The 25,731-nt window shown below is 40.9% G+C and overlaps 1 protein-coding gene across 3 annotated transcripts in view; it reads left to right on the top strand.

Moving 5' to 3' along the window:
• The window catches only part of LOC122532395 (semaphorin-2A), a 592,180-nt gene extending 568,514 nt beyond the window's left edge, over nt 1-23,666 (top strand). For all 3 annotated transcript variants that reach the window (XM_043661155.1, XM_043661159.1, XM_043661146.1), the window contains 8 exons: nt 2,259-2,321; nt 4,649-4,756; nt 6,343-6,613; nt 14,678-14,908; nt 16,042-16,455; nt 18,543-18,819; nt 20,674-21,121; nt 21,684-23,666. In XM_043661155.1, the coding sequence (XP_043517090.1) occupies nt 2,259-2,321; nt 4,649-4,756; nt 6,343-6,613; nt 14,678-14,908; nt 16,042-16,455; nt 18,543-18,819; nt 20,674-21,121; nt 21,684-21,758 (1,887 nt within the window). In that variant the 3' untranslated portion in view covers nt 21,759-23,666. The remainder of the gene's footprint in view (nt 1-2,258; nt 2,322-4,648; nt 4,757-6,342; nt 6,614-14,677; nt 14,909-16,041; nt 16,456-18,542; nt 18,820-20,673; nt 21,122-21,683) is intronic.
• Nucleotides 23,667-25,731: the final 2,065 nt, after the last annotated feature.

Genomic DNA, 25,731 nt, shown 5'->3' with positions numbered 1-25,731 from the left:
AAGGGGGCTCATCGTCACCGACATGCGCACACGTAAGCCCTCGCAGACGGTACTTGATCCTTCCAAAGTACACGTAGACGTCTAAAATCTCGACGACTCGCGAGCGCGATGCGTCCTGCGTCATTCTTGAAATGGCATTATTAATGCTTAATTTCATCGTACTTTAAGACCTCATTTTGAAATCTTCACGATTTGTCGTTGTGATCGCAAACGGAGAATACCTAAAATAGCATATCAACAGGTACGAATTTGAACAGTTTCACAGAAACTGTCCAAGCGAGCGTTCATATTTTTGTGAACGCGATCGAAGAGGTGGAAGTTAAATCAAAAATTGTATAATTCTCTATAATTTTTGCATCTTTAAATATCTGGAAAATCCGCCGTCTGCTCGTCACTTGTACAATTTTCCATGTAAAAGAATTTCATTTCTCCGTAGGAGAAATTCAAATCAAACATTCGCGTGAACGTGGACAGTACGTGTGTAGTTCTTTAGTTTCACACGTCGTACGTGGAAACTGGGTCCACCGAAGTAGACGCTCATCGACCGAGCAACGACCGCGTCAATAATCGAAGTCGGAACCAACAAGTTCCCAGTTCGAAACGTTCCTAAAGTGAAACGTCAGAAGAAGCAGCCAGCAGCGTTCTGGTTCGCGGCCGAAGAATTCACGTCCGCCGGACTTTGATAGTCGTTCACTCTTCTCTCTCGCTTTCCTCGGCTCCGTCTGTTGACCTTATTCCACGGCCGACACAGCTCGCAAGGGGGAGCTTTGGAAAAGAGCGGCCGTGTCTGCCGGGGCGGCGCGGCGTCGCGATCCGCACAATGACACGAGTGCAGCCTCTTCTTCGCGCTCGCGAAACGTCGAGCATGCACTCGTCACGCCTCTTCAACGTTGTGTAAGGTCGGCCGTGTCGAGCAGTCGTCGCCGCCGCCGCCGCCGCCGCCGCCGCCACGAGGAAAGCTGCCCTAGGGAAAAAAAGGAAGAAAAGAGCGACGGCTGCCGAGCGAGCGAGCGAGCGAGAACGTCAAACGAACGCAAGAATGCCGTGTTTCCAGCCTTCGAGGAGAACTCGCAGTCGTAATTACGACGGCGGAGACTTCGAAATCGAATTTTCTAGCATTCGTCTCTTTCGAGGTTTCGCGCTGGAGTCGGAGTCATTCAACTCCGAGGAACGATTCATTTCTCCAGTGAATCTCTTATCGAGATCGCGATTCAAAAGTACGTCGCGTCGCGTGGCCGAGAATTGTGCCCCCTTAACCCCTTGGCTTTTAAAGTTTACTTCACATTGCTCGAATCGAGCTAAAAACCACTGCAGACGAATGTTATTGACAATGATTGCAGCAAACCTCGCTTGAATCAGATATAAGTGAATTTTAATTCAAGAAATGTGATTAGATAGGTTTATATACTGACCCATGTTTCGAATTGTACCACACTTTACTAGATTATTAGGTTATATTATGAAATGTTGCTGTTAAATTTTATTACTATTATTAGATATATTATGATATATTATTATATTATATATCTAGATATATTAGATATGTTATAAATATTATTACTATTATTAGAACTATATTACGAAACGTTACTGTTAAATTTACTATATTAATTAAATAAATTTAATTTAGTAAATTAAAGTTACTTTACTATAAATTAGATTTACTATATTACGAAAGTTACTTTACTATATTACGAAATGTTACTGTTAAATTTTTTACTATGTGCGTTAACAATTCAATACAGAATACGAATAAATAAATAATATTGGTTTAACTTTAATTTTAATATTTTCTGAGGAACAGCACGCTGACGAAAAATTTCGTCGTTCTCAGTGTAGGTCGCGATTGAACTTTTTATCGCAAAGCTGGCTAACTGGCGGCCCTGCCCCTACTTTCCTGATCGCTACCCCCTCCACTGCATCGATCTCCCCACTACATTGAAATTTCCTCGCCGTGCCTGAGCTCCACTCTCTCAGTCTGTTGATTTCCCTACCAAGCAAGTGGAGCAAATATATAATTATATACATTAAATTACATACATTTAACCGGTATTAATTAATTAAAAACGAAAATTGTTGTCGTTTGTCGACTTGAGACGCCGAACAATTTAAACGTGCGAAACTGCTCGTTTGGAAACGAACGAGATGAGAGCACGTTCGAACGAACGATTAAATAAGTTGTTGAGTTTGATTTTACGTTCGCGAAGGTGTACTGCAGAGCGATAAAACTAACCGGTTTGCTTTCTTTTCTTTTGCAGAGGGACGCGCTTAATCTGGAGCCGAGCAACGTGGCAAATTGTGTGTCCAAAGGGAAATCAGAGGTGAATTACTTCTTTATTTCATTAACGCGTTTACCGGTCTGGCTGGCGCTGCTTTTCGACGGAATTTTAATAACGCTTTAATCTAATTAAAGCGCCGCTTGAAATAGGAACGCCGAGGTGGTGTAATTACGGGAATGTAGAACGAAACGGCGCAAAGATTCTCTTCTCTTCTCCGGCAGAGAAACGGGCGAAACCCCGATAGAAATAAAATTTCGTCAACAATTCTCGATCGTGAGAAGGATGGAAAAAACGAAGAGAAAATCACAATTGCTTTAGTTTATCGCGATAAAGGGAAGTAAAATAGAGAGAGAGAGAAAGAGACGCAATTTCTCGTGCACCTTTGACGAACGCGGTGATATCTCGTTACGTCAAAGGTAAAGAAATGTATCGATAATTCTCTAGCAAAACGCGAATTAAGGGTATAATTAAAAGTGGAAACAAAAGGAACGAACGTTCTTTTGAAATTGTCCGCGATGTCTCGAAAGAAAATGGAAGACTAGCGCGCGAAATCGTTTATTCTTCGTTCTTTGTGAGGCAAAGTATTTAACTCGAGTCCTTTTCATCCGAGGGCACCGTAACGCACTGCTTTCGTTACTTCTTCGTTGATCTTCGCTTTGCATGTAAAATGAATAACCGACGACTGAGAGACGGAAACAGAAAGGAAAAGGAGGAATTCCATTTGATGGACCCGTGCGTTTCGATTCAGGGGCCGCGGAATATGTCCAAACGAAATTTGATATTGAACAGATTCGTTAAAACCTGACAACCGGCCGCGCGCGCAACTTTTAGCGAAACGGAATAATGGAAACAACTTTAGACGAAAAATGTTTCGCTCGAGGTACGGGATTCACGTTCGTTTTGTGGAGTATATGTATCGATCGGTCGGCGTTGACGTTTGAGAACTTAATTGAGAACGGATTCGTTCATCTGATGACGTTTCCAATTTGGCGGTGATAATGTTTTCATATAGAGATAATTTCCCAACGAGATGGAAGTCCTCTATCCAACTCACGCTAATTGCCGATTTTTCAACGATATTTACGCTTCGACGCGACCGTCCCCCGTTTATTTTGTTTCGATTATTCGTAACTTGTATTGCATCTGAAAAAATAATTACCAGACATGTATATCAGATGCTCCTTTTTCGAGGTTTACAACTGCGTTTTACAACTGCGTTTGAAGAGGATAGAATGAATTATAATAAATGTTGTATGTGGATAATTAATTTTAAAATTAATTAGAAAGAAGATATAATGGTAAATTAATTAAATTATTTTAGTTGAATAGAGTATTCATTGGTCTACAAATTGTCCGTCAATTTTTAAAAAATTAGGTCGTAACGCTTAAAGTACCGGAAAGTGTTTTTAGATGAAATTTTAGTTTATAAAAGATCATTTATTTATATAAAGTGGAATTAATATATAAATATGATTAAATATTTTGTTTAATTTTAATTCGACTGATTTATCAATCAATAAAGTTTTATGATAATATATAATTGTAGCAAAAATTTAGAAATAATATTTTTATTTAGAGGAGAATGACTTTTGTGTAATTAATTTAATTTAAAAATTCAATCGTCTCGAAAATAATCTGTCTCCCCTTTCTAATCGCCAGTTGTCAAAATTTCCAGTAGCGTTGAATCGAAAGAGTCACTTTTTATTCGTAGATGCCTTCGCTTTCGATTTTTCACCGAATTGTTTACATCTTCTCGTTTCAGTTTACAACATTCAACGAAGTTGTAAATCAGATTAGTTGTAAACCAGATTAATATTGCTTGTTTTCGTTCATCAAATGATATAAAACCTGTCCCGATCTAGAAAATGAACGAAAACGAATATTTACCCCTTTCTCCGTACGAATCTTCGTTTGGAGACAAAGAATAGCAAATCGCGCCGCTAACAATCGTCGAATATTCGTCGCCCTCTCGTTGATCGCTTGATCCCGTCGGTGGCAGAGACGTAACGGGCGACTTTTAAAGGCGCTTATCGCAGCTTCATTCTGTATTCATCGCGTACGCAACCGGCGAGGTGTAAGGTCCACGCAAATACTCTCTACGTGACGACAAAACCAATTTATTTCCCGCGCGCCAATTCGCAGCGAAATACGCGCGGCGCGACGTGATCGGCCACGAGGCGCGGAACCCTTTGCCTCGATCTCGTTCTATATAATTTTCTGAAAAATCCCTGTCCACGCTCGTCGAAACTCTTTGCCCTCGCTCCTCCCCTCCACTCCTGCCCTCCTTCCACGCGGCTTTCCGAGCCAAGCGTTTCTTCGCACGTATCCATCGAAAATTCAATTTTCTTCCCCTTTTTTTTTTTTCGCAGCACTTCGACTGCCGGAATCACATAAGGGTGATCCAGCCAATGGCGGACGGCAATCGGCTCTACATGTGCGGCACGAATGCTCACTCGCCCAAGGATTGGGTGATTTATGTAAGTATCTCTCTGTATGTTTGTTCTTCGTTTCGTACCGTATCTCGTTCGTCGAAGAATTTTTTTTCTTTCTTGCGTTTCGAACGCAACGCCGGAACCAAGAGGAACGAACGAACGAAAGATGAACTTTCTCCAACTTTTTAATAGGGTTAATTGTACAGTTTCATCTCAAAATTCAAATTTTAGTGAATCAATGAAGACACTTCTTTTTAATGGAATTCGTTTTTGGAATTTGAATAGAATTCTAGCATTTAGAAACAGGGTTTGTTCGAATTTAACGTTTCAAAGGGAGATAAAAGGCGATAACGACGGTTGAACGAATGAATCGATAATTAACGATAAGCGGATATATCCGGGAAGGAAAAAACAGGCGAAATTTAGTCAACTGCGTCCGATGTTGCTGCCTCGTTGCCGTGTGTAATTTCGGTATCAATTTCCCGGGGTGGAATCTGTCACTAACACAGCGCCATCGGCGCTGCAGTTACGCAGCAAGGTAAATGAATCGTGCGTTCAAGTACCCGTGTAATGAAGTCAAAGAATATATTGGTCTCGCTTTGTCGAAGATTACGACTCCCGTGCGTGTAATAGAGTTTCGCACGGTAACGTACAACTTTTGCGTACGATCCTGTTACTATTCCCAGCACCGGAATTTCCGTCACACGTGTACACGTGTAGCCTCAAATTTCCTCGCGGCGTACCACTCTTGATGATCATAAAATTCCCATTATCAATGTATCGTATCCATTTCAATGCCAATTACATTTATCCGAGTTAGTACGCATTTGCACAAGGGAGTCGGACAAATTAACAGATTGTTTAAAGTTTTTTTAAAATCGTTAGAATTTAAAACACGCAGAATATATAGAATTTTAATATCTATAGTGTCTTCGTACGTAGAATGAATAGAATTTTAATATATAGAATATATTTGAATATTAGAACGTATTTTAATATATTCTAATATACAGATAGAATATATAAAAACTGATAGAGTTTTAAAATATTTTAATCTTGTACATAAAATATATAGAAATCGATAGAATCTTAATATATAGAATACATAGAATTTTAATAAGTAGAACATACAGAATTTTAATACACAAAATACATAGTAGAATATACAGAATTTTAATACATGAAATACATAGTAGAATATACAGAATTTTAATGCATAAAATACATAGTAGAACATACAGAATTTTAATACACGAAATACATAGTGGAATATACAGAATTTTAATACACAAAATACATGGTAGAACATGCAGAATTTTAATACACGAAATACATAGTAGAACATACAGAATTTTAATACATAAAATACATAAATTATGGAATTCCAATAGATAGGAAACATAGAAACGTAATACGTAAAATACGTAGAAATCGATACGAATCAGAAAGTAAAAGGAGAAACCTGATGTTCAACCATTTACCCGACACACGGCTATCTCTTCTGCCGGTTTCAATTAAGAATTCTACTAAACAGAGGCTTTAAGTTCCCTCCGACGCGGAACGTGACGAAAGCGTATAAGCGAAATCCTTATCGTCTACGTGTGTTTATCGAGCGTGAATGTCTGTTGCAGAGCAATCTGACCCATTTGCCTCGCCACGAGTTCGTCCCCGGCGTGGGAATGGGCATAGCGAAGTGTCCTTACGATCCTGCGGACAATTCGACGGCGGTGTGGGTGGAAAAGGGCAATCCTGGGGACCTGCCAGCTCTTTATTCCGGCACCAACGCCGAATTCACGAAAGCCGATACCGTAATCTTCCGTACGGATCTGTACAATTTAACCACCGGTCGCAAGGCGTTCAGCTTCAAGAGGACGCTGAAGTACGACTCGAAATGGCTGGACAGTAAGTACCCTTCTGCACGGCAATCTCTCCCTCTTTTTTTCTCTCCATCGTCGTTCCTTTCGTCTTCCCTTTCTCCTATTGCCTCGTCCGGGCAACGAGGCAATATCCGCGGAAAATTAGTGGCCCGCCCTGCCCGCCCAGGACTTTTATACCGACTGATAGAGCCTAACGAGATGGAATCGTCGTCATAACACTTTAAATTTCGTAACCGTGTTATCCGGGGGAGGGCGGAGATTTAAACGTATCGGTTTCTGCGACGAGAATCGGTTAAGTCGAGAACAAGATTCTTCTTTCCCCTCGCGTCCAATTTTCCGTCGTCCTCGAGCTGAATATGAAGCCGTAGAAATCGTTTCTACACGGCGCTTATTACTGAGATATATTCGAAATCTCTCGTGTTTCTTATGTTCCTAGTCAAAGTTGCGCGAAGAGAAAGAAAGAAAACTTTGGTACTACGATTAAATTTCCATTTGTCGCTTTGACGTAGCACAACAGCGAAGATCTTCGATCTGTTTGATTTGTTGTTGGCGAGAATAAGAAAGAATCGATAATTCCTCGTGTATAATAGAACTATCGGCTAATGGTCTTGCGGCACGGAAACGGAGTGGCGAGTTTCACGAAACTCCGTAGCTTAACTTGGATAGCCGTGGTTCGACTGATTCTTGCTAACTGTGTTGATTGACAGTTAATTACTGCGACGATAAACGTCGGCTGCTGATTATGCAAAATCGAATTTCAACTGTCTGTCAAACGGAACGCGTTGTGAAACTTTTAGTAACCTGGTCGGAAATAAACAAAATTCTATCATTCCAGTTTCTCCCCGTTGTGTTTCGTTTTGTTCTGTTTCTACTCTTGATTTTCCCCTAGGTACAAAGAAATTATATCCGTTATATCATTTGAGATTCACGCAAGATCTCTTTTCCTTTCTTTTTCTCTTTTTTTATCACGTTTTTTTTATTGACGTGAAAAGATTGGCGCAGAGATGTTTGAATACACTATTAAATATATCGCCAGAAGTAACGTTTCCAGTCGTGTCCCTTCTGCCATAAATTTTAATGAAAAATCGCTATCTCTAACGACCTTTCCGTAAACCCCACGCTGTAGCGGGATCCCCGTTCGAACAGAGGGCATAAAATTGAAAACATCAATTTCTCACTCGCGCTGAATATTCATCGATTGCCGGAGCGTGCCCCGCGAAACAAGTCAGCCCCCCCGTTCACTACTTAAGGGCGCTTGTTACAGCTCGCTCCGTCAACAAAGAAACATTCATTACAATCTGAATGCGGATTTCCCGTCGGAAATGCGCGGAGCAGCGAAACGAGAAAAAAAAAAAGGAAAGAAAGAAAGAAAGAAAAAAAGAAAAAGAGAGAAGAAGCAGAAGAAGAAGACGAAGGAAAAGAAACAGAAAAGAAGAGGAAGAAAGAGGAAAGAGAGAACCCCTTCGTTACAGGATCCTTTGAAGCGAAGCCGTGAACGTTGCAAGAAACGATGCGGGGGTATAACTCGCTTAAATAGTTGCGTATAAAGCCGATACCGCGGCGTCTGTTCTCCGGAAACGGTCGAGGGGGGGGGGGGGGGGGGGGGGGAGGTTGAGGGCGCTGATATTTCCGTCTTTTCAGCAAGGCTCCACGCTTTTTCCACGGCGCGGAAACTGCGTAAAAGGAGGTTGTCGTCGTCGTCGTTGTCGGCGGTGGTGTTAGTAAGAGAAAGATATAGAAAGCGGTTCGAAGGGTAACGCGGCCAGCTAGTATACAGCGCCACGAGGCTTTAGAGCCGAGGGTGTCGGTTCGAAGAATCGACGAGGTAATAAAATAACACCGGGGCACACCGGTTTTTCTTCGACTAAATGTTCGGTCGGTGGCAGGCTTTTTCCGGAAGAAGAGAGCGTTTTCTCGCGTCGATGGCGGCGAAGGAGGAAAAGAAAAAGAAGAAGAAGAGGAAAAAAGAAATGAAAAGGATAAACGCCCTTTTACCGTGGGCCAGCTAACCCCCGTATTCCGATCTTTAATCAGTTTTAGCTAGGTCGTTGGCTCGCCGAGAGGGCGAGCGGCCCGGGATTATTGCGATTCGTTGGATTTTTCGTTACCAAACGAAACACCAGTTGGAATTTGAGAGAGAGAGAGGGAGGGGGGGGTGGAGGGGGAGCAAGTAGCGGTCGAAATTGGAAAATGTAGATTAGAACGTGTTCCGGGTATCGGATCGCGGAATGCGGTAATCAGATTCAAACGCGTTCGAACAGCTTTGATTTGTTTGGTTCGTTTGATTGCGATTACGTTCCGGTAATGTCGGAACCGGCGCGGTAATTGTGTAAGTGCGTAATAACGGTGTAACATGGACGATGCCGCGCTTCCTTGCCAAGATATTTACTACGCTCCGCGATTTAGATTACATTCGACATTGATTTTTCCCAAGAAAGTTATGTCAACTTCCTCGTTTGTTATTTTAATAATGTTAAAAAATTAATATTAAAATACTTTAAAATATACACATATATAGTATACATAATAAGATTGCACATGACGATGCCTGATCATTTTATCGACATTGGTTAGAACCAACGAAGCTACAAAGGAATTAAAAAGGATCGATCAAAATGTAATTACTGAAGATCTCTCGCGAAAAAGACAGAACACAAAGATCGAGAAATTCGTTAAAATAATTATAATTTATAATTTCAGCGCTTGCTGAAAATAATGAATCTCTCGTCTATTATTTCATTTCTGTCCCCTACTCGGTTAAAAACGATCGACTGAATCACAAATCCCCAAGATTGTCGTCGATTAAGTCCAACTTCGCGACGCGTATCCTGTCTACCCCGGTGATTCTCCCGCGGCGTGTCGCGTGTTGTCTCGTACTACTAGTTGCTAGCTCGCCTTGTATACTTCTCCATTAGGGTGTCGTTCCACTCCGACATTGCTCTCTCCTTCGTCTCGCGTAGGATGGCGAGCAGTAGGCGAAAGCAGTGGAACGAGGCAACGGAGAAAACGACGTCGACCCCACTTTGTATCTTTCCAGCCGTTTTCACCCTCTCCCTCGAGCATCAGCCACTCGCGGGATGCATGATTAGCCGTTTGTTTCGTCGTTTAATTTAAAGGCGGCGCCCCTTCGACCTGTCTCCCTCTCCCTCTCCTCCCCTCCTCTCCACCCCGCGCTCTTTTACCCTCTGCTTTCAAGGCCGGGACTCGGTTACCATCAAGAGCCATTCCCTCCTCTCCCCTCTCCCCGTATCGAGTTTGTCTATTAACAGAGGCGTTGATTAAATGCAGGAGAGAGGCCCGAGAGACGGATAGGTTCACGTGCCTCTCCCGCTGCTCGTACGCTCCTCTGTGTTTCCAACCCTTTCATCCTTCCTCTCTCTCTCTCTCTCTCTCTCTCTCTCTCTCTCTCTCTCTCTATCTATCTATCTATCTATCTCCCGATTCTCCACAGTTTCTCGTTCGCGCGTACGCGGTAAAGTATGTGGAATGAAGATCGATGCGATTTGCGGGCGCGAGCAGGGGCGGATAAAGGATCGCCAGGCTCTGTGAATAAAGGCGAACACACACACACACACACACACAATGGGTGGCTGAAGTAAAAAGAGCGAGCCGGTGACTGGTCGGGAAGGAGCTTAACAAGTCCTGAATAACCGACCGACCACTTTCACGGATCCTTGCCCGTGTCAAACGGCGATCCCGATGCTCCTCGGTCATTTGTTTCCTTCCACGGGACGCTGTCGTGCAGCGAGGAGTTTCCTCGTCCTCGTCCTTGGTCTCGCGTTCATTTGTATTCCGGTGACACCGAACACTCGGGAGAAGATTAGCAGCCGTGGATTTATTAATCTCTCGCACGCGACGATTGTTTCATTAAATGGAAATGGCTCGTGTGTTGCGCGTAATTTGATATCGCGCGATAAATTTCCCTCGATCGCGCTCTCGTTCGTTTATTATTCCGCGTTGAGTTACCGTGTACCCGTTGAACGGATGGCGGTAACTGCACTGTGATTCGTAGAAATTCAGACGTTCGCATTTGGCGAAAGGAAAGAAATAAATATACAAAAATATAATGTACAAATGTATATGTCGGAACACGTGTAACTTTCGTTCCATTATTAGGAGTTCGTTTAATCAGACACGAGTTGAAATTTTGTTCAAATAGATTTTATCGATACCTTCTCCTTCTGTTTTAATTCTCCTGTTGTTTTAATTCGAATATCGATGTGAAATGAGTGCTTTTGGACGCGTCAGACAATGGTTGACCTATACTACTTGAGAATCGAGTCAACGTTAAAAACCAACCCGGGAACATCAACGATCAATTGCCCTTGGAAAGCTGCGTTCATCGCCATTCAAATCTGTCAAACTGTTGGGGAAACTTGCCGAAAACTTGACTGGGAACGCGTCGAGGAAAGGCTGACGTAGCGAATCGAGAAATTCCACGGGAACATCGGCGCGAAAAGGAAGGGAGCGGGTTGGGGAATATTAACCGGTCGCGAGCAATTTGGTATTTGTTAACGAGATGCCGGTAAAGCACGGACGAGCACAAGAGAGAAACAGAGACAGAGTTGCGGAAAATAGAATTTCATATTTGGCCGCGCGAGAGGTGACGTCTCTCTCCGCGCCACTTGTAAACTTTATGAAACTAGCCCCAAGGGTGATTTCGTTATTCCTCTCGCGGCAGCGAAATCGAGAGTGCCGCTGCTCGAGCGTTTTCCGCCTCTGCTCTTCTACAATACCGTTTCGCCCCGACGCGACGAGAGGAGTCCAATCAAAACTCGTCGGTGCCGGCGTGTTTCTCTCGAATCGAGACATTTCCTTTTTCCTGCTTCAACCGTCGTGTTTCACTTCACCTATTCCTTCTCTCTTATTTTATCTTTCGCCGCGTTTCCCCTCTCTCGTCTCTCTCCAACCATCCGCGCCTCAATATATCAAACTTCCAGCGGCGAAGCGTCAGACAATCGATTTAATCGGTGAACTGTGAAAGAGATTGCGGCTTCCCCCTCTCCCTTGGCTCGCGCGCCATCGCATAATGTAAAATCGACAGAGAGCCTCTAGCGTTCGCGCGGCGCGATTTAAACGCGGTGGGAAAGGAAAAGAGAAAGAGGAGAGAAAAAAAGAAAGAATTCGATTTTCGTCTCGACGCGCCACGGTGCGTCCGTGTTTTTTTTTCCACTACGTCGTGGTAAACTGCTCGCCCCGCCGATGTCGCGTGAAACCGCCTCGGCTTGTGAACGGTCAATTAGGGGGTGGGCGTGACTCGAACGCACGGCTAATTGATCGAGGAATAAAATTCGACGCGCGGGTGGACGCTGGCTCGCTCGAAGTTTCTCTGGATAATTTTCGCCGAATTTACGAGACCGTAGCTGATGTTACTTATCCGATGCTCTTTTCGGGGTTGAGGATGGATGAGCACCACCGAATGAACGAAGGGGGAGAATTTTGGTAATTTGGAGAATTTGTGTTTGTCTCGTTATTTGTGCAACATTCGTTCATTTTCATCCTAAAATCTATTTCTGTTTTATACTTGCAATTAGATTTTAAGGGTGAAAAGTTTGTTCGTAGCTATCATAGATGAATGATTTTCTTGTTTTGTATTCCACTCGTCACAAAGGTAAAACTTTTCCAAGGAACTTGATAGTTCTCTTGACAAAGTTTCTTAATTTAACTCTGCGTTCTAACAGCGTGCGTTCTAACAGCGACTTTATGCTTCTGAACACGTGGATGTAATGTTTATATTTCGAATAGTGTTGACAGTTTGTTTTATTATTTGATTATTTAGATCACACTGATGCCTACAGCTATGATAAGTCAAATGTTAATGATACCTAACCAAGAACTATAAAGTCGCTGTTAGCACGCACGCATCCGCAAATTAAGAAATTTTTCAAGAGAACTATTAGGTTGCGACTTATGTTTTACCTTTGTGACGAGTAGAATATAATGCGAGAAAAGAAATTTTTTAATTTATAAAAATTTCGCATTAATAGCCACGGGCAAACCGTTTTCTTCCCACCCTATATATAACAATGCTCGAGATTGTTGAAACACGAAATCTATGTTTTCAATCACTCACGTTTTCTCTTCATCGCATTAAAAGTGTAGGTTTTGAAAGTAATTTTGCCACTCGATGATATTTTAGTTGGTAAACAAATAGAAATTAGTCGTAATCAGACAAACGAGTGGAAAGATTTATGTATGTATACAGAGTGAGAAATATTTGCACGCGCTCTGTTCTTTGGTAATTAAAGTTCATTTGCTAGCGAAAATGATCGATGCTTGCTGAACGGTCGTAAGAAGCGAACCGTGAAACGATTTTACGATTGCAGGCCGTAAAAGCGACAAGTGGAGCATGCGTTCGAGTTGGAGGCTTCATCCTGGTGCTAAATGAAAACTAGAGAAGTCGTTCCTCCCTCGAGTGTAAAACTTACCACGCCGCGTCGTAACTCCAGCTCCTTCGAACGTTTGTTTTATAGTTTTTCTCATTGTTCTTTCTCGCCGGTCTCTCGAATTTCGAACTTCTCTGATCGTTTCCCTCCGTTTCGTGTAATTTCCTGCGGTTCAATTTTTCTTTCTCCAACGAGGAACCCTTTGAATCGTCCAACATCACCTTTCAAGTAAAATATCGACGCTGTCAAAAGTTATCTTTCGTGATTCGACGTTCAGTACAAAATCCTTTTGAACGTTGGAAAGTTCCGTAGAATTACGGACGTGGTGAAATAATTTCATATATTGTACAGGGTGCATCAGAATATGTGGACACAGCTAAAGTAAAAATAGAAATTCATACAAATATACTCGATACCGATTCTGTTTCCGGGACACGACCGTTTTCGTATTGTGCCAATTATTAATTTATTTTTACAGAAATTACTCGACCATCTACGAACTTTTCGATTTTGTTATTGAGATTTTGACTCGTTCAGAGTTATTGAATCGGTACTGATATTGTTCAAATATGTGACCAATATATACGAATTGTACTATATAATAACTATATTATATATATAAATATACATGTGAGTATGTTATCAATTTATATACGAATTATACTGGTATTGTTCGAATTTCTTGGCAACCTCCTAATAACAGTTAAATGAAGAACACACAGTTTATCGAAAGACAGAAATTTTATCTCAGAAACGTCACATCGACCACTTTATATGAACCTTTTCCCCTATTTTGATATTCTAAAGTCACGCCCACATATTCTGATGTATCCTGTATAATTCTAGTTTCGTACTCGAGTTATCTAAATTACAAGTTAAACATCGTGCCATTATTAATAACGATGATTCGAATGTTTTCAAAGCCCGTGTTAAGAGTTTCGTCGTGCAATAAAATGCTTCTAGCGACTTCCAATAGCAAATTATGCAAGAGTTCTCGAGTAATTTCCAAAAACGTTTTCGCGAGGAACGTTTCGCTCGCGTGACTTCCGTCGGACGCGATGTTGATTTTTCGCAGGACCAAAAGAATGCCGACCATCGTCGGAGATTTGCATCCTAATTCGTCCGCCGGTGTTTAAAGAGCAAATCGTTCGACGGAAATCTTCCAGCGGGGAATTTCATCAACCTGGTAGAATCCTGGCGCGCCGTTGCTCGCCGAAATTACTGTTTCTCCGGATCCGACGTGGAATTCACCTTCATTTTTACCGAAGCTCCGCTCGGTATTTCCATAAATCTCGCCAGGAGCCTCGACGTGCAGCAACACGAATCAGATTTGTCAAGGAACACTCGTCGAACGTTTAAAACGCGATTTCGCTCCAACATCAGCCCGATACAGTTCGCAATTTTACTTTCCAAGCACGCGCGCGCGCGTGCGAGTTTTTTACCTCGAGAAGTAAATTCTTGAAAACTTTCCGAGTATAACGATTATATACAGCACGCCGAGTGTAGAGAGGATGGTAAAAATTTCTGTGAGATTAAAGATTTCTTGGGATTCAATTTTAGAATTGAATTCCAAGTCCTCGGCCCGCTGTGCGACGTCGAACTTCGCTCGTGCGCGACGATGTTAAACTTTTCACCGGAATCAGCGGGAAATCAAGTTTCCCTCCCACTGATCGAATAACTGTTATTCTTTGTGACTGTTTCAGAACCTAATTTCGTGGGATCTTACGACATCGGCAGCCACGTATTCTTCTTCTTCCGCGAGACGGCGGTGGAATACATAAATTGCGGGAAGAGCGTGTACTCCCGCGTGGCGAGAGTTTGCAAAAGGGACACCGGCGGTAAAAATATCCTGTCGCAGAACTGGTCGACTTATTTGAAAGCACGGTTGAACTGCTCGATACCCGGCGAATTTCCGTTCTACTTCAACGAAATTCGTAAGTTTTTTCCCGCTTTTCTCGACATAAATATATTTAAAGACGGTTAAATTAATTTCCAAATAATCGGCAAAAGCGAAACAGTCCACTTTTTGTAGAAATCTTCAAACTTAATTCAAACGATCGTATAACATTCGAAAAGTTCAGAGGGAAAAGTACCAATATCCTCAGCATTGAAGAGAGAACGTTGTCGATAAAGTTAAATTTTAGTAAATTGAAACAGATTGTTGTATGTATTTGTAAATTATTGGAAACTCAAGAAGAAAGATTCTAAATATTTCATATGATATGATTGTTTCCTAACTCTGTCTCGTTTCAAGAGAAAAATCTATCCGTATCATTCCCATTGAATTTTGTTTATAATAAAATTTTGTTGAATTTATCAAGAGATTAATAGTGAAAAAAAGGAAAAATAGCGCAGGTACTAAAATTTTCAACTCGAAAGAACGTTATCGATAAAATATGAAACAGATATGTACTTGTAAATTATTGTAAATTCACGAAAGATTCTCCACAATTATAAAATTTGGTTTCTTAAATTTGTTTCACGAAAAGAAATCTTCTCGTTCCACTGAATTTTTCATTTGAAATTTTATTGAATTTGCCAGGAGATTAATGGTGAACATTTGAAAAGTTCCAAGGAAAAATAACACAAATATTCTCGAAGTCGAGAGAACGTTATCAATAAAGTTAAATTTTAGATTGAAACAGATCGTTGCACGTACTCGTAAATTATTATAAACTCGTAAAAAGATGATAATAAATTTTATAGGATATAATTTCCTAGGCTTACTTATATCGCGTTATTGTTCCACTGAATTTTCATAGTATACAATAAAATTTTTAAATGTTAAATTTGTCAGGAGATTAATGACGAACACATGAAAAATTCAAAGGGAAAATGGTGCGAAAATACACTGGTTGTAAGATCGTCGACTCGAGAGAACGTTACCGACAAAGTTAAGCTGAAACAGATTGTCACGCGTGAAAAGATCCTCCGCGTAAAAAAATTCGACAGGATAAAACTTCCGAAACTTATTCATGTCGCATCATTTTCTCACAGCATGTAATAAAATGTTATAATAAAATTTCGCCAGGAGATTAATGGTCGCACGCATTGTTATATCCAACAGAGAGTATTTACAAGGTGCCGGGCGACGATACCCACTTTTACGGTACTTTCACCACGTCGACGAACGGATTGATGGGCTCGGCGATTTGCTCGTTCCATATCGACGCGATTCAAGAGGCGTTCCGTGGAAAATTCAAAGAACAGGCGACGAGCAGCAGCGCCTGGCTTCCGGTGCTCTCCAACAAAGTTCCTGAACCGCGACCGGGTCAATGTGTGAACGACACTGAAACGTTCCCGGACACGGTGCTGAACTTCATCCGATCTCATCCCCTGATGGACTCGGCCATATCGCACGAGAATGAAAAACCCGTCTTTTATAAACGCGACGTGATGCTCACGCGGTTGGTCGTGGATAAACTACGAATCGATTTCGTCGGCAACGATTTGGATTACACGGTCTACTATGCAGGATCCAGTGAGTATTAATATCATGCATAGAAAGCATCGGTCGATCTCGTTCGTCACCCAACGATCATAAACTTTATTATCGAACGACTAGTTGAATTGAATTTAACTCGTTTCTCGTACATTAGACAGTTAACTAGCAGTCAACTTCATTTTGTATAATTAAGCTACATTTCTGAATGGTTTGTGAACGGTGTTGAAAGTTGTTCTTCCAGTTGTGGCATTTTTTATTTGCAACGACAGGCTTTAATCGGGCTTTAGCAACTTTGTGATTTACATTTTTCACCGCGTGTCAGGATTAAACGTCGAGCCGCGGAATTGCGATAAGAAATTTAATTCAGGACTCTCTCGTAGCGCGTTTTGCGCTGGCCGATTTGTCGTCGAGAAACTTGGCAAGATAATCACGGGCGGAACTTCAAAGTTCTTGCCGAGTTGACTCGTACAATCTGCTATTGCAATCGCTGCTCTCGTCTCGCAGCCAACTGTGAGTGTCTATTACCGCTAAAAACTAATATAATCGCGAATCCTCGCGTACATCTGCAGACTCTATGTGTACAAGAAACAAAGTTGCAAAAACGAGCAGAAACTCCGCGATTAATTACAGCTTGCTGGTTCCGATATCAGACACAGACGAAGTAAATCATTCTCTTTCCGTACACGGAGCCACTTAGTAACTGTAACTGTCAAGTTCCACGAAATTGAAAAATAGAGAGAAACGATGTCACATTATCTTTCAAATTTTCTTATTATTTCTAAGAATGGATTTCTTTAGCAGAAATCATCTGTTTAAATTATATTATATTATCTGCGTTTGCTTCACGTTAGCTTTTGAAATTGAATGTGTCCAAGAAACAGAAAAATGAAAAATGAAATCGGGAAAGGAAGAGCTCGTTTCAGCACGATGGTCGTTCGAAAAAAGGCAACACTTTGTTACTCAAAGTTATTTTAAATAAGAATACTTTGAAATTACGTCGGAATATTTAACACGTTCCTTGAACGTGCGAAGATTGGCTTTTAATGAAATTTTAAAATAAGGCGAGAAAGTTGTTCCATTACGAACAAATAGCAATTATATCTAAATTTTAACGCTTTGATCTTCTTTGAATTTCACCCGGCTCGAATAACGAGTCTTTAATGAAATCAATTGGAAAACGTGTTTCTCTGCTTTTTGATAGCATTTGCCTTTGATATTTATTATTGTTACCGATGGCAAACACGTTAATTATAGAAAAGTAATACGTTTTCTGCATTTTAATCTTCTCCTGCATTTTACTCGATGAAATTTTCTGTCGTAAACGTAATAACGTAAAAATTCTCCTCCAATCGAGGTAAAGTTAAATCACGACGAATCAATGTTGCAAATTTAACGCGACGATGTCTGAGGAACCGTATGGTTTCAGAAATCATATTGATTGATTTTAAATTGAAATTGATATAAGGATTATATTCGCAGATCGTATTGATTAACTTTATAAATTGAAATTGATATAAGGATTATAAGAATTTACTCACAGCGATTCTCATTGTGACTATATATTCAGACACTGTCAAACATTGAAAACTGTTATAATTTTCTAAAAAAAAGAATCACATTGTAGACCTTACTTATTCTAAAGTATTTGAAGTTCCCACTTTCGAAATGCATCGTTCACTTTGTTCGGAAATGTTCTACAAAGGAAAAGCTTCAATCTTCAAATCCAGTCCAGATTTCAGTTGTGAAAACAATTTTTCAACATGTTAACGTACTGTGACGATTCGTAGCATTTTCCAGAAGAAAAGAACCTTCACTTCGCCATCTGTTACGTACTGTCAATAAAACTAAAGGTAGAAGGTTTCAAGCTTTAAAATGAGCTCAACTTTGTTATCGTATCATTTTTTTTTTTTTTTTCGATATTTAATGTTCGAATATTATAATCGCATATCATTCTCTCAAGAGAAAATTCTCTTAATTGAAAATAAATCTGTCGTTTCGATATTTCAAGACTGACGAAATTAAGAAGCTAATAAAATTGTCGAGTCGATCGGAATGTCGGCTCATTGATCTCGAGTCAACTGGTTGATAAATCAACTTTGTTGTGTGCCTCTCGCGTGTTACAGGCGATGGACGTGTACACAAAGTTGTCCAGTGGATAAACAGTAACGGCGAGTCGCAGTCTATCCTGTTGGACGTTTTTGACGTGACGCCAGGCGAGCCAATTCAAGCGATGGAGATCTCGAAGGAGCACAAGGCTCTTTACGTTGCCTCCGACCATCGAATAAAGCAGATCGACCTGGTGATGTGCACCCGTCGATACGACAATTGTCTCCGCTGCGTGCACGATCCTTACTGCGGATGGGACAAGGACACCAACACGTGCAAACCGTACGAACCTGGGTGAGTGTGTCGCTGTGTCGTTATCCGAGGTTCCAAAAGTGGAATTGCTTCCGGCGCGATTCGATCTAACGGTGCGACGCGACATTACCGTGATTACCGGCGAAGAATTCGATTTTGAAGGGTCGATAAAAATTTACTGTATCGCTGAAACGAAATCGGTAGACATTACCTGTTTGGTACTTTTGTTTTCGATCATTCTGGAATAAGTATGTAATAATATTTTTTTTTTGAGTATCCTACATTGATTAGATAATTTTCTTTAAATATCGAGAGGTTTGAACCTCGAGTCTTTGAATAAAATGTGAAAGAACTATATATGAGGGCTTTCTGATTCACAGTTAACATCACCGATTGTTAGCTATGTTCATAAAAAAAAATTGTACAATATCAAGAGCTTATGGCTGAAATTAAACATTGAACGAGCGTAGTGATAGAGCTCGTTTCTACGTGAAAAATGCATGAAATGAAAGACGCTCGTTCTTTCCTGAAGGAACTAGGTTACGTAATATCGCTATTTATAAATACTGATGGTTCTATTTGACAAATTTATTAGCACGAAAATTTTTGCTACTTATTCAAAATTAGTCAGCGTAGGTAAATAGATAATACGTGCAGTTCAATTGAATAGCTTTCGTAAAGCTAAATATTATCGCGTTTTTTAATATCTCGAAATTTCAATTTCACGATGAAATTCAATGCACCCGGAATGACCCAGTTAGGTTGGTCCAGTTTAATAAATTCGACCTCGTACATTCGTCCCTCCGTTTTCTTTTTCTGAAATTCTCATAACCCGCTTATAATTCTGTTGGCCATGGGTTCGTGCCATTTTATCCGATTTATTATATATTCAAAGGGGCATTAATTTTGTATAGCGTGCAACGCAAACTTTTGTTTTATCTTTTCATTCGCGATGGACGATACTCGTTTAATTAATTGAAAATTAAATTTTTTTCACCGATAACACACACGAAATGCTTCAAAAATCCACGAAAACTGCGCAGAAATTAAAATGGAAGATACAATGCTTTTTTTCTTAGTATATTGGTATCGCATGTTACAAACTTTTATCCGCGAGGCTTTGAGAAATTTTTCGAAATTCTGTCATTGTCGATCCACGAAATTTCTACCGAAGCATCAGCAACTCGTTTCAATCGTTTCAATCGTTCTAGTATCAATTTTTTAAAAAACTGAAACTTCAACACTGCCACGAACCTCGAATTTTTATATTTCAATCTTGCGCTCGGTTTAGCAAACAAAAAGTTTATTAAAAAAATAAACAAATAAAGGATTTATTAATTTTACTAATTTTTAGAAGTCAACGGTTCAACGCCTTAACAAACTCAGTCGAAGAATAATGCGGGTTGCTAGTAAGAAAAATTCGTCGCATTTTCGTTTAAACTCGAGACATTTCTTAATTTTAGACAAAACGTTCAACGTCTTAACAAACTCAGTCGAAGGTTGCTAGTAAGAAAAATTCGTCGCATTTTCGTTTAAACTCGAGACATTTCTTAATTTTAGACAAAACGTTCAACGTCTTAACAAACTCAGTCGAAGGTTGCTAGTAAGAAAAATTCGTCGCATTTTCGTTTAAACTCGAGACATTTCTTAATTTTAGACAAAACGTTCAACGTCTTAACAAACTCAGTCGAAGGTTGCTAGTAAGAAAAATTCGTCGCATTTTCGTTTAAACTCGAGACATTTTTCAATTTTAGAGAAAATGACAGAACGCGGTAAGATTTCAAATTTAATGCAAGATCGACGTATTTCCAATATTGGCGAGTGAAGAATATCGATAACAAGGACAAAGGAAAATGCCGTGCTCATGATGGCCAACGTTTGTTTTCGTTTTCGCAGACTTCTCCAAGATGTGTCAAACAGTACGGCAGACGTTTGCGACAGTAGCGTGGGTAAACGGAAGCTGGTAGTCACCTGGGGCCAGTCGGTGCATCTCGGTTGCTTCGTGAAAATGCCGGAAGTGCTGGCGAACCAGGAAGTCAGGTGGTACCACTACAGCAAGGAGAAAGGCAGGTATCAGATAGCCTACAAGTACGGCGCCGGGGGGGACAAGTTCATCGAGACGTCCGAGAAGGGTCTGGTGATCGTTGGCGTGAACGAGCAAGATGCCGGAAGATACGATTGTTGGCTCGGTGGTTCGCTCCTTTGCTCGTACAACATCACCGTGGACGCGCACAGATGCTCCGCGCCAGCCAAGTCGAACGACTATCAGAAGATATACTCGGATTGGTGTCACGAGTTCGAGAAATACAAGTCGGCGATGAAGAGTTGGGAAAGGAAGCAAGCGGTAGGTTCTCCGACGAGATGCAAATGAAAGCATTTCTTCTTTTCATTTTCTTTTCTCCTAATCTCTCGTTATCCTTCGTGGCAAGAATTTTTTTCACTTTCATTTCTGATTTCATTAGAATTCTCTGGAGATTTATCCCGCAAACGAATCTTGTTTCCTACTACTTGGATTCTTTTAGTAAAACTTCTACGCTTTTTACTGATCTTATTGCTAAGAGTTTAACTGTAAGGAAATTATAACTTGCAGTTAAGAATTACAGTTATAATTATGAAAAAGGGACAATTAGAAATGCTACAAACTGACACGATATAAAATCACGAGGCAGCAACAGATATTTAGGCAACTGGATACTTCTCACGTATTATTAATTTTTCAAAACACTCACCTTACAATTAGGTTCAAGTAATAATGCTTTGCGTATTATTAATTTTCAATTAATCGAAATAATTTTAATTTCAAAGCAATAAGATCCAAGTAATAATAATGTTTTTATCGAGTTTGGAAGGAAATTAAATTCTCTCATTCAGCTGCTTGAGAATCCGGACGATTATGCCTGTTACAGCAATGCGCATCGAGGCAAAACGACAGCAATCAAAATTTACACACAAACGAGGTATACGGCACCCCCTTGGTCTGATGGAGCCGATTGTTGGAGCCCTCGTCTAGCCGAGATCCCGACATACTGCCACGCGCCAGCGTCCTGCCGAAGAATCGCGGTCCATCCACGATCAGTTGGACGAGCCTCACTCTCCTTCTGACCGGTTACACCACTGCCTTTGTCCTTCTTGCTGTCGACGATCTTTCGTCCAAGTGAATGCCACAGAACGCGTCCGTATCGGGGAAAAATAAACAAAAAAAACAAAAAAAAAAAAATAAAAAAAATAAAAAAAAACAAAGAAAACCGGCAAATTTCGAACGTCCGGAACACGAGCATCGTTTCAATTCACCGCGACGTGATGACATCCATCCTCGATCGATTGGACGAGCCTCGTCCCGATTGGTCTCATCTTCCGCCCGGAACGTTTCTTTCGACGAAAAACTATCGAGCAAATTCTAAGCTAAGTCAACAAAGAGAGATACTCGTAAGAAATAGTATTATTCATAGGTTCAAGTGAAAAAGAGAGAGAGAGAGAGAGAGAGAGAAAGAGAGAAAGAGAGATTATTCGCATTCCGATCGGTGGAACGAGGCTCCTGGCACAACGCGCGGTGTGTTCACATCGCGTCCGTCACTCGTCGTTTCGTCGTGTCTCTATACTGCCACAACGCGCGTGTACAGTCGGTTTCGTTTTCGACGGATAATCCTCCCTGGTGAACGCTTCTTCTCGTGACGCGTTCGAGAAGAACTCGCGAGAGAGACGAACTCAAGGATCTAGGTCTCGAGAGTAAGTGCGCCTTAAACGAGTGCGAACGACGATGGGAAGGACGGATGACGGGCCGGAAGGGCGATCGTGGTACACGCGGACTGTGCTCGTTGACACGCATACACACATATACATACACAAACACACACACACACACGGTTCCTAAGCTCACGTTTCTCACGGCGTGGACCGGTTCTCCGAGCGAGGGAGACGCAAGGTCAGGAGAAAGGGTCGTTGGAAGGGATTGTTTCAAAGATCGGCGATCCGTGGCGTCAGATCATCGGTGACGATGGAAACGCGGCTCGAATCGAGGCGTCCGTCCGCGAAGCAACGCGTTTAGAAACCGGAAATCAATCCTCCTGTTTCCTTAGATCTGTGATACGAACGAGACGAGACGAGACGAGACGAGACAAGGCGGAAAGGAAGAGAAAGAGGATATAGATCGAGGATCGAGCGGAGCGAGCCTCTGTCGCGTACGAACGCGTTCGATTGGTCGCTCTATCGAGAATCGAAAGAGGTTACAGGAGCAAACAACCGAGAGTAAAAGGCGACGACGGGACGAGAAGAAAAGAAAAGAGAAGAGAAGAGAAGAGAAGAGAAGAGAAGAGAGAAAATAAATACCGTAAGGTCGAGCTTTAGCGTAGTTTTAACGAGCCAGAGGTAACGAGTCAGGATCGATATTACGATCTTGCGTCTAAGTTGTATATCAGTTTGCTAGTTGGAGAAAGAAGAGAAAAAGAGAGGGAGAGAGTGAGATTAAGAGAGAGTGGGAGAGAATGGAACGCGTCCAGAGAGAGAGAGAGAGAAAGAGAGAACGCGACGCCATGTCGACGCGTTTTCGAACGTCACGCAGGTTACACATGAGATTATTAATCGGCTGCCGCATGCGCGCGCGCATGATACTTAGCTTTTTCATATCAACGACGTTCTCGCGACACATGCACTGCCGTCTCTGTCTTCGACCCGCACGATTCCTTCACGATCGCCTACGATCGACGAAATATATATATCTGTCGTTTTCTAATTGGCGAAACCGCTGAGTTTTCGTTCTCCTCGCTTATTTTTTTTTTTTTTTTTTTTCTAGTGTAACTGTTCTGTTCCTTGCTCCATAGATTATAGCTGTAGCATTACAGTTTTTTTTTTTTGGGGGGGGGGGGGGTCCTTTGCAGGGATTCGTTTGGAACGTCTTTNATATTATATATTATAATTATATTATTGATATTATATTATATATAATATATTATATATTATAATTATATTATTGATATTATATTATATATAATATATTATATATTATAATTATATTATTGATATTATATTATATATAATATATTATATATTATAATTATATTATTGATATTATATTATATATAATATATTATATATTATAATTATATTATTGATATTATAAAATATAATAATTCTATAATATTATAATATTACGAGACTAATATTTTGTTTTTAATCCTGAACGCACGGGAAGGAGTTTTATCGATACCGAGCTCCGCTAAAGTTTTAACGAATTGAACACTTGTACGTATCTCGAATTTTTAACTCATCGGACTCAAATTTCGATAGGTAAATTAGAAATCCAAGGTGGGAGGAATTCGATGACAATCTGATTAGTCTGATTTCCAAACGTTGTTTCGTAGAATTTTCTTTTACAACTCCGATCGATCGGTCTCTCTTCGAAACGACAGCCTAGACAATTCCATCCATATCGCTATAATCGAGCCCGTGTTTACAAGCTAATCCTAACCATCCAACGATATCACTGTTACCGTAATCATCCACGAAAACTCTGAAAGGTGCTACGCAGGTGCGTTTGACGCGTATTGGAAATCATTGGTAAGGCCTGTCATCCTTATATCCGCTATACGCTCTTCAAACCTATAGAAACACACAAAAGCCAAACACACACACACACATTTATGCACTTGGATATATATATATACGTACACACGAATCTATCTGCATCCAATTTCAGCATTTACTCGAATTTCTTCGGGTACGTGTCACTTTAGATGCCACAAAGCAACACTCTCATATATGTATATACATACCTCCGAGCCTAGAGTAGCGTAAATTCATACTACTGTCGTTTGCTCGACGATTTTCGACCGGATCGAATCGGGTCTCGATCTCGAGCTTAAAAATCGTCCGGCAAATCGACAGTGGTCATAGTCGCGGGTCAATCGGACAGACGATCGGTACGAGACAGAATTTAAAATTATCGCGAATCCACGCTCGAGTCACACGGATGTCTTGTTTCGAGCAGCATGCAACCTCGGAGCATGCGCGTTTCTCTTCGTTCGTTTTTCCGTTCGTTCGATCGCGTCGATCGACGATTCGCCGGTCTTATTCTAACATATACTGCTCACAAAAATCAGGGAACATTTCAAAATGAATAAGAAGCATTTGATTCTTTTTTTTTTTTTTTTATTAAGCAGGAACATCAGAAAAGCCAATGACGTAATATTTTCTGATGTTCTTGTTTATCAAAACAAAAATTAAATGCTTCTATTCATTTTCAAATATCCCCTAATTTTTGTGAGCAGTTAGGGATCGTAGAGAGGGGAGGTTGGTAAAACACATTGGCGTTTGCCGTTGTTCGATTGAAACACAAAGGAAGAGTCGTTTCTCTTCCGGTCCGAGAACGTCCGTGTGTATGTACATAGGATCGTCATAGTGCATGGTATTTTTATAAAGATTCTCTTCGGAACGAGATGCAACCGTACGACGCGAACGAATATATATATACATAGCGTTCTCTACTCTCCGCGAGGTTTCTTTTCCGAGTTTTCTGCTCCAAGCTTTTGTTTTATACTTTGACCTTCGCTCGCGAATAATTTACGATTTTAACGTTTTATAATCGTATCGTGTTTTATAACGTAGCATTAGTTTACCTTTAGGTATGTTTTAATCCGTAGAAACTCGGATCGTCGCGGACGATCGGTTCGGCTTGAATTCGACATTTTCGATATTTGTTAATTAAAATTTACTTCCAACGAAAGCAATCACTCCGAGATTGTTCCAACATTTTTCTACCGAAAGCACACTTTTCCTCTCATTTTCGAAAGATGCTTGAAAAACCAAATTTTTAATTACTCTCGTTGCTAAAAATCCTTCGAAATCAACCGATCTGTCGACGATCGCGGTTGTTTCTACCAACGGAGATGGATGCTTACCGGTGCTGTATTAAACAATTCGTGGAACGGTCGCTGTTTCCCTGAGTGGACCCAGCTCGCC

Source organism: Frieseomelitta varia, unplaced genomic scaffold, assembly GCF_011392965.1.
Source record: "Frieseomelitta varia isolate USP_RPSP 00005682 unplaced genomic scaffold, Fvar_1.2 scaffold_140, whole genome shotgun sequence".
NCBI classification, from domain to species: domain Eukaryota; kingdom Metazoa; phylum Arthropoda; class Insecta; order Hymenoptera; family Apidae; genus Frieseomelitta; species Frieseomelitta varia.
The sequence above is the reverse complement of the archived record's forward strand: the minus strand, read 5'-3'. Positions and strand labels throughout refer to the sequence as shown.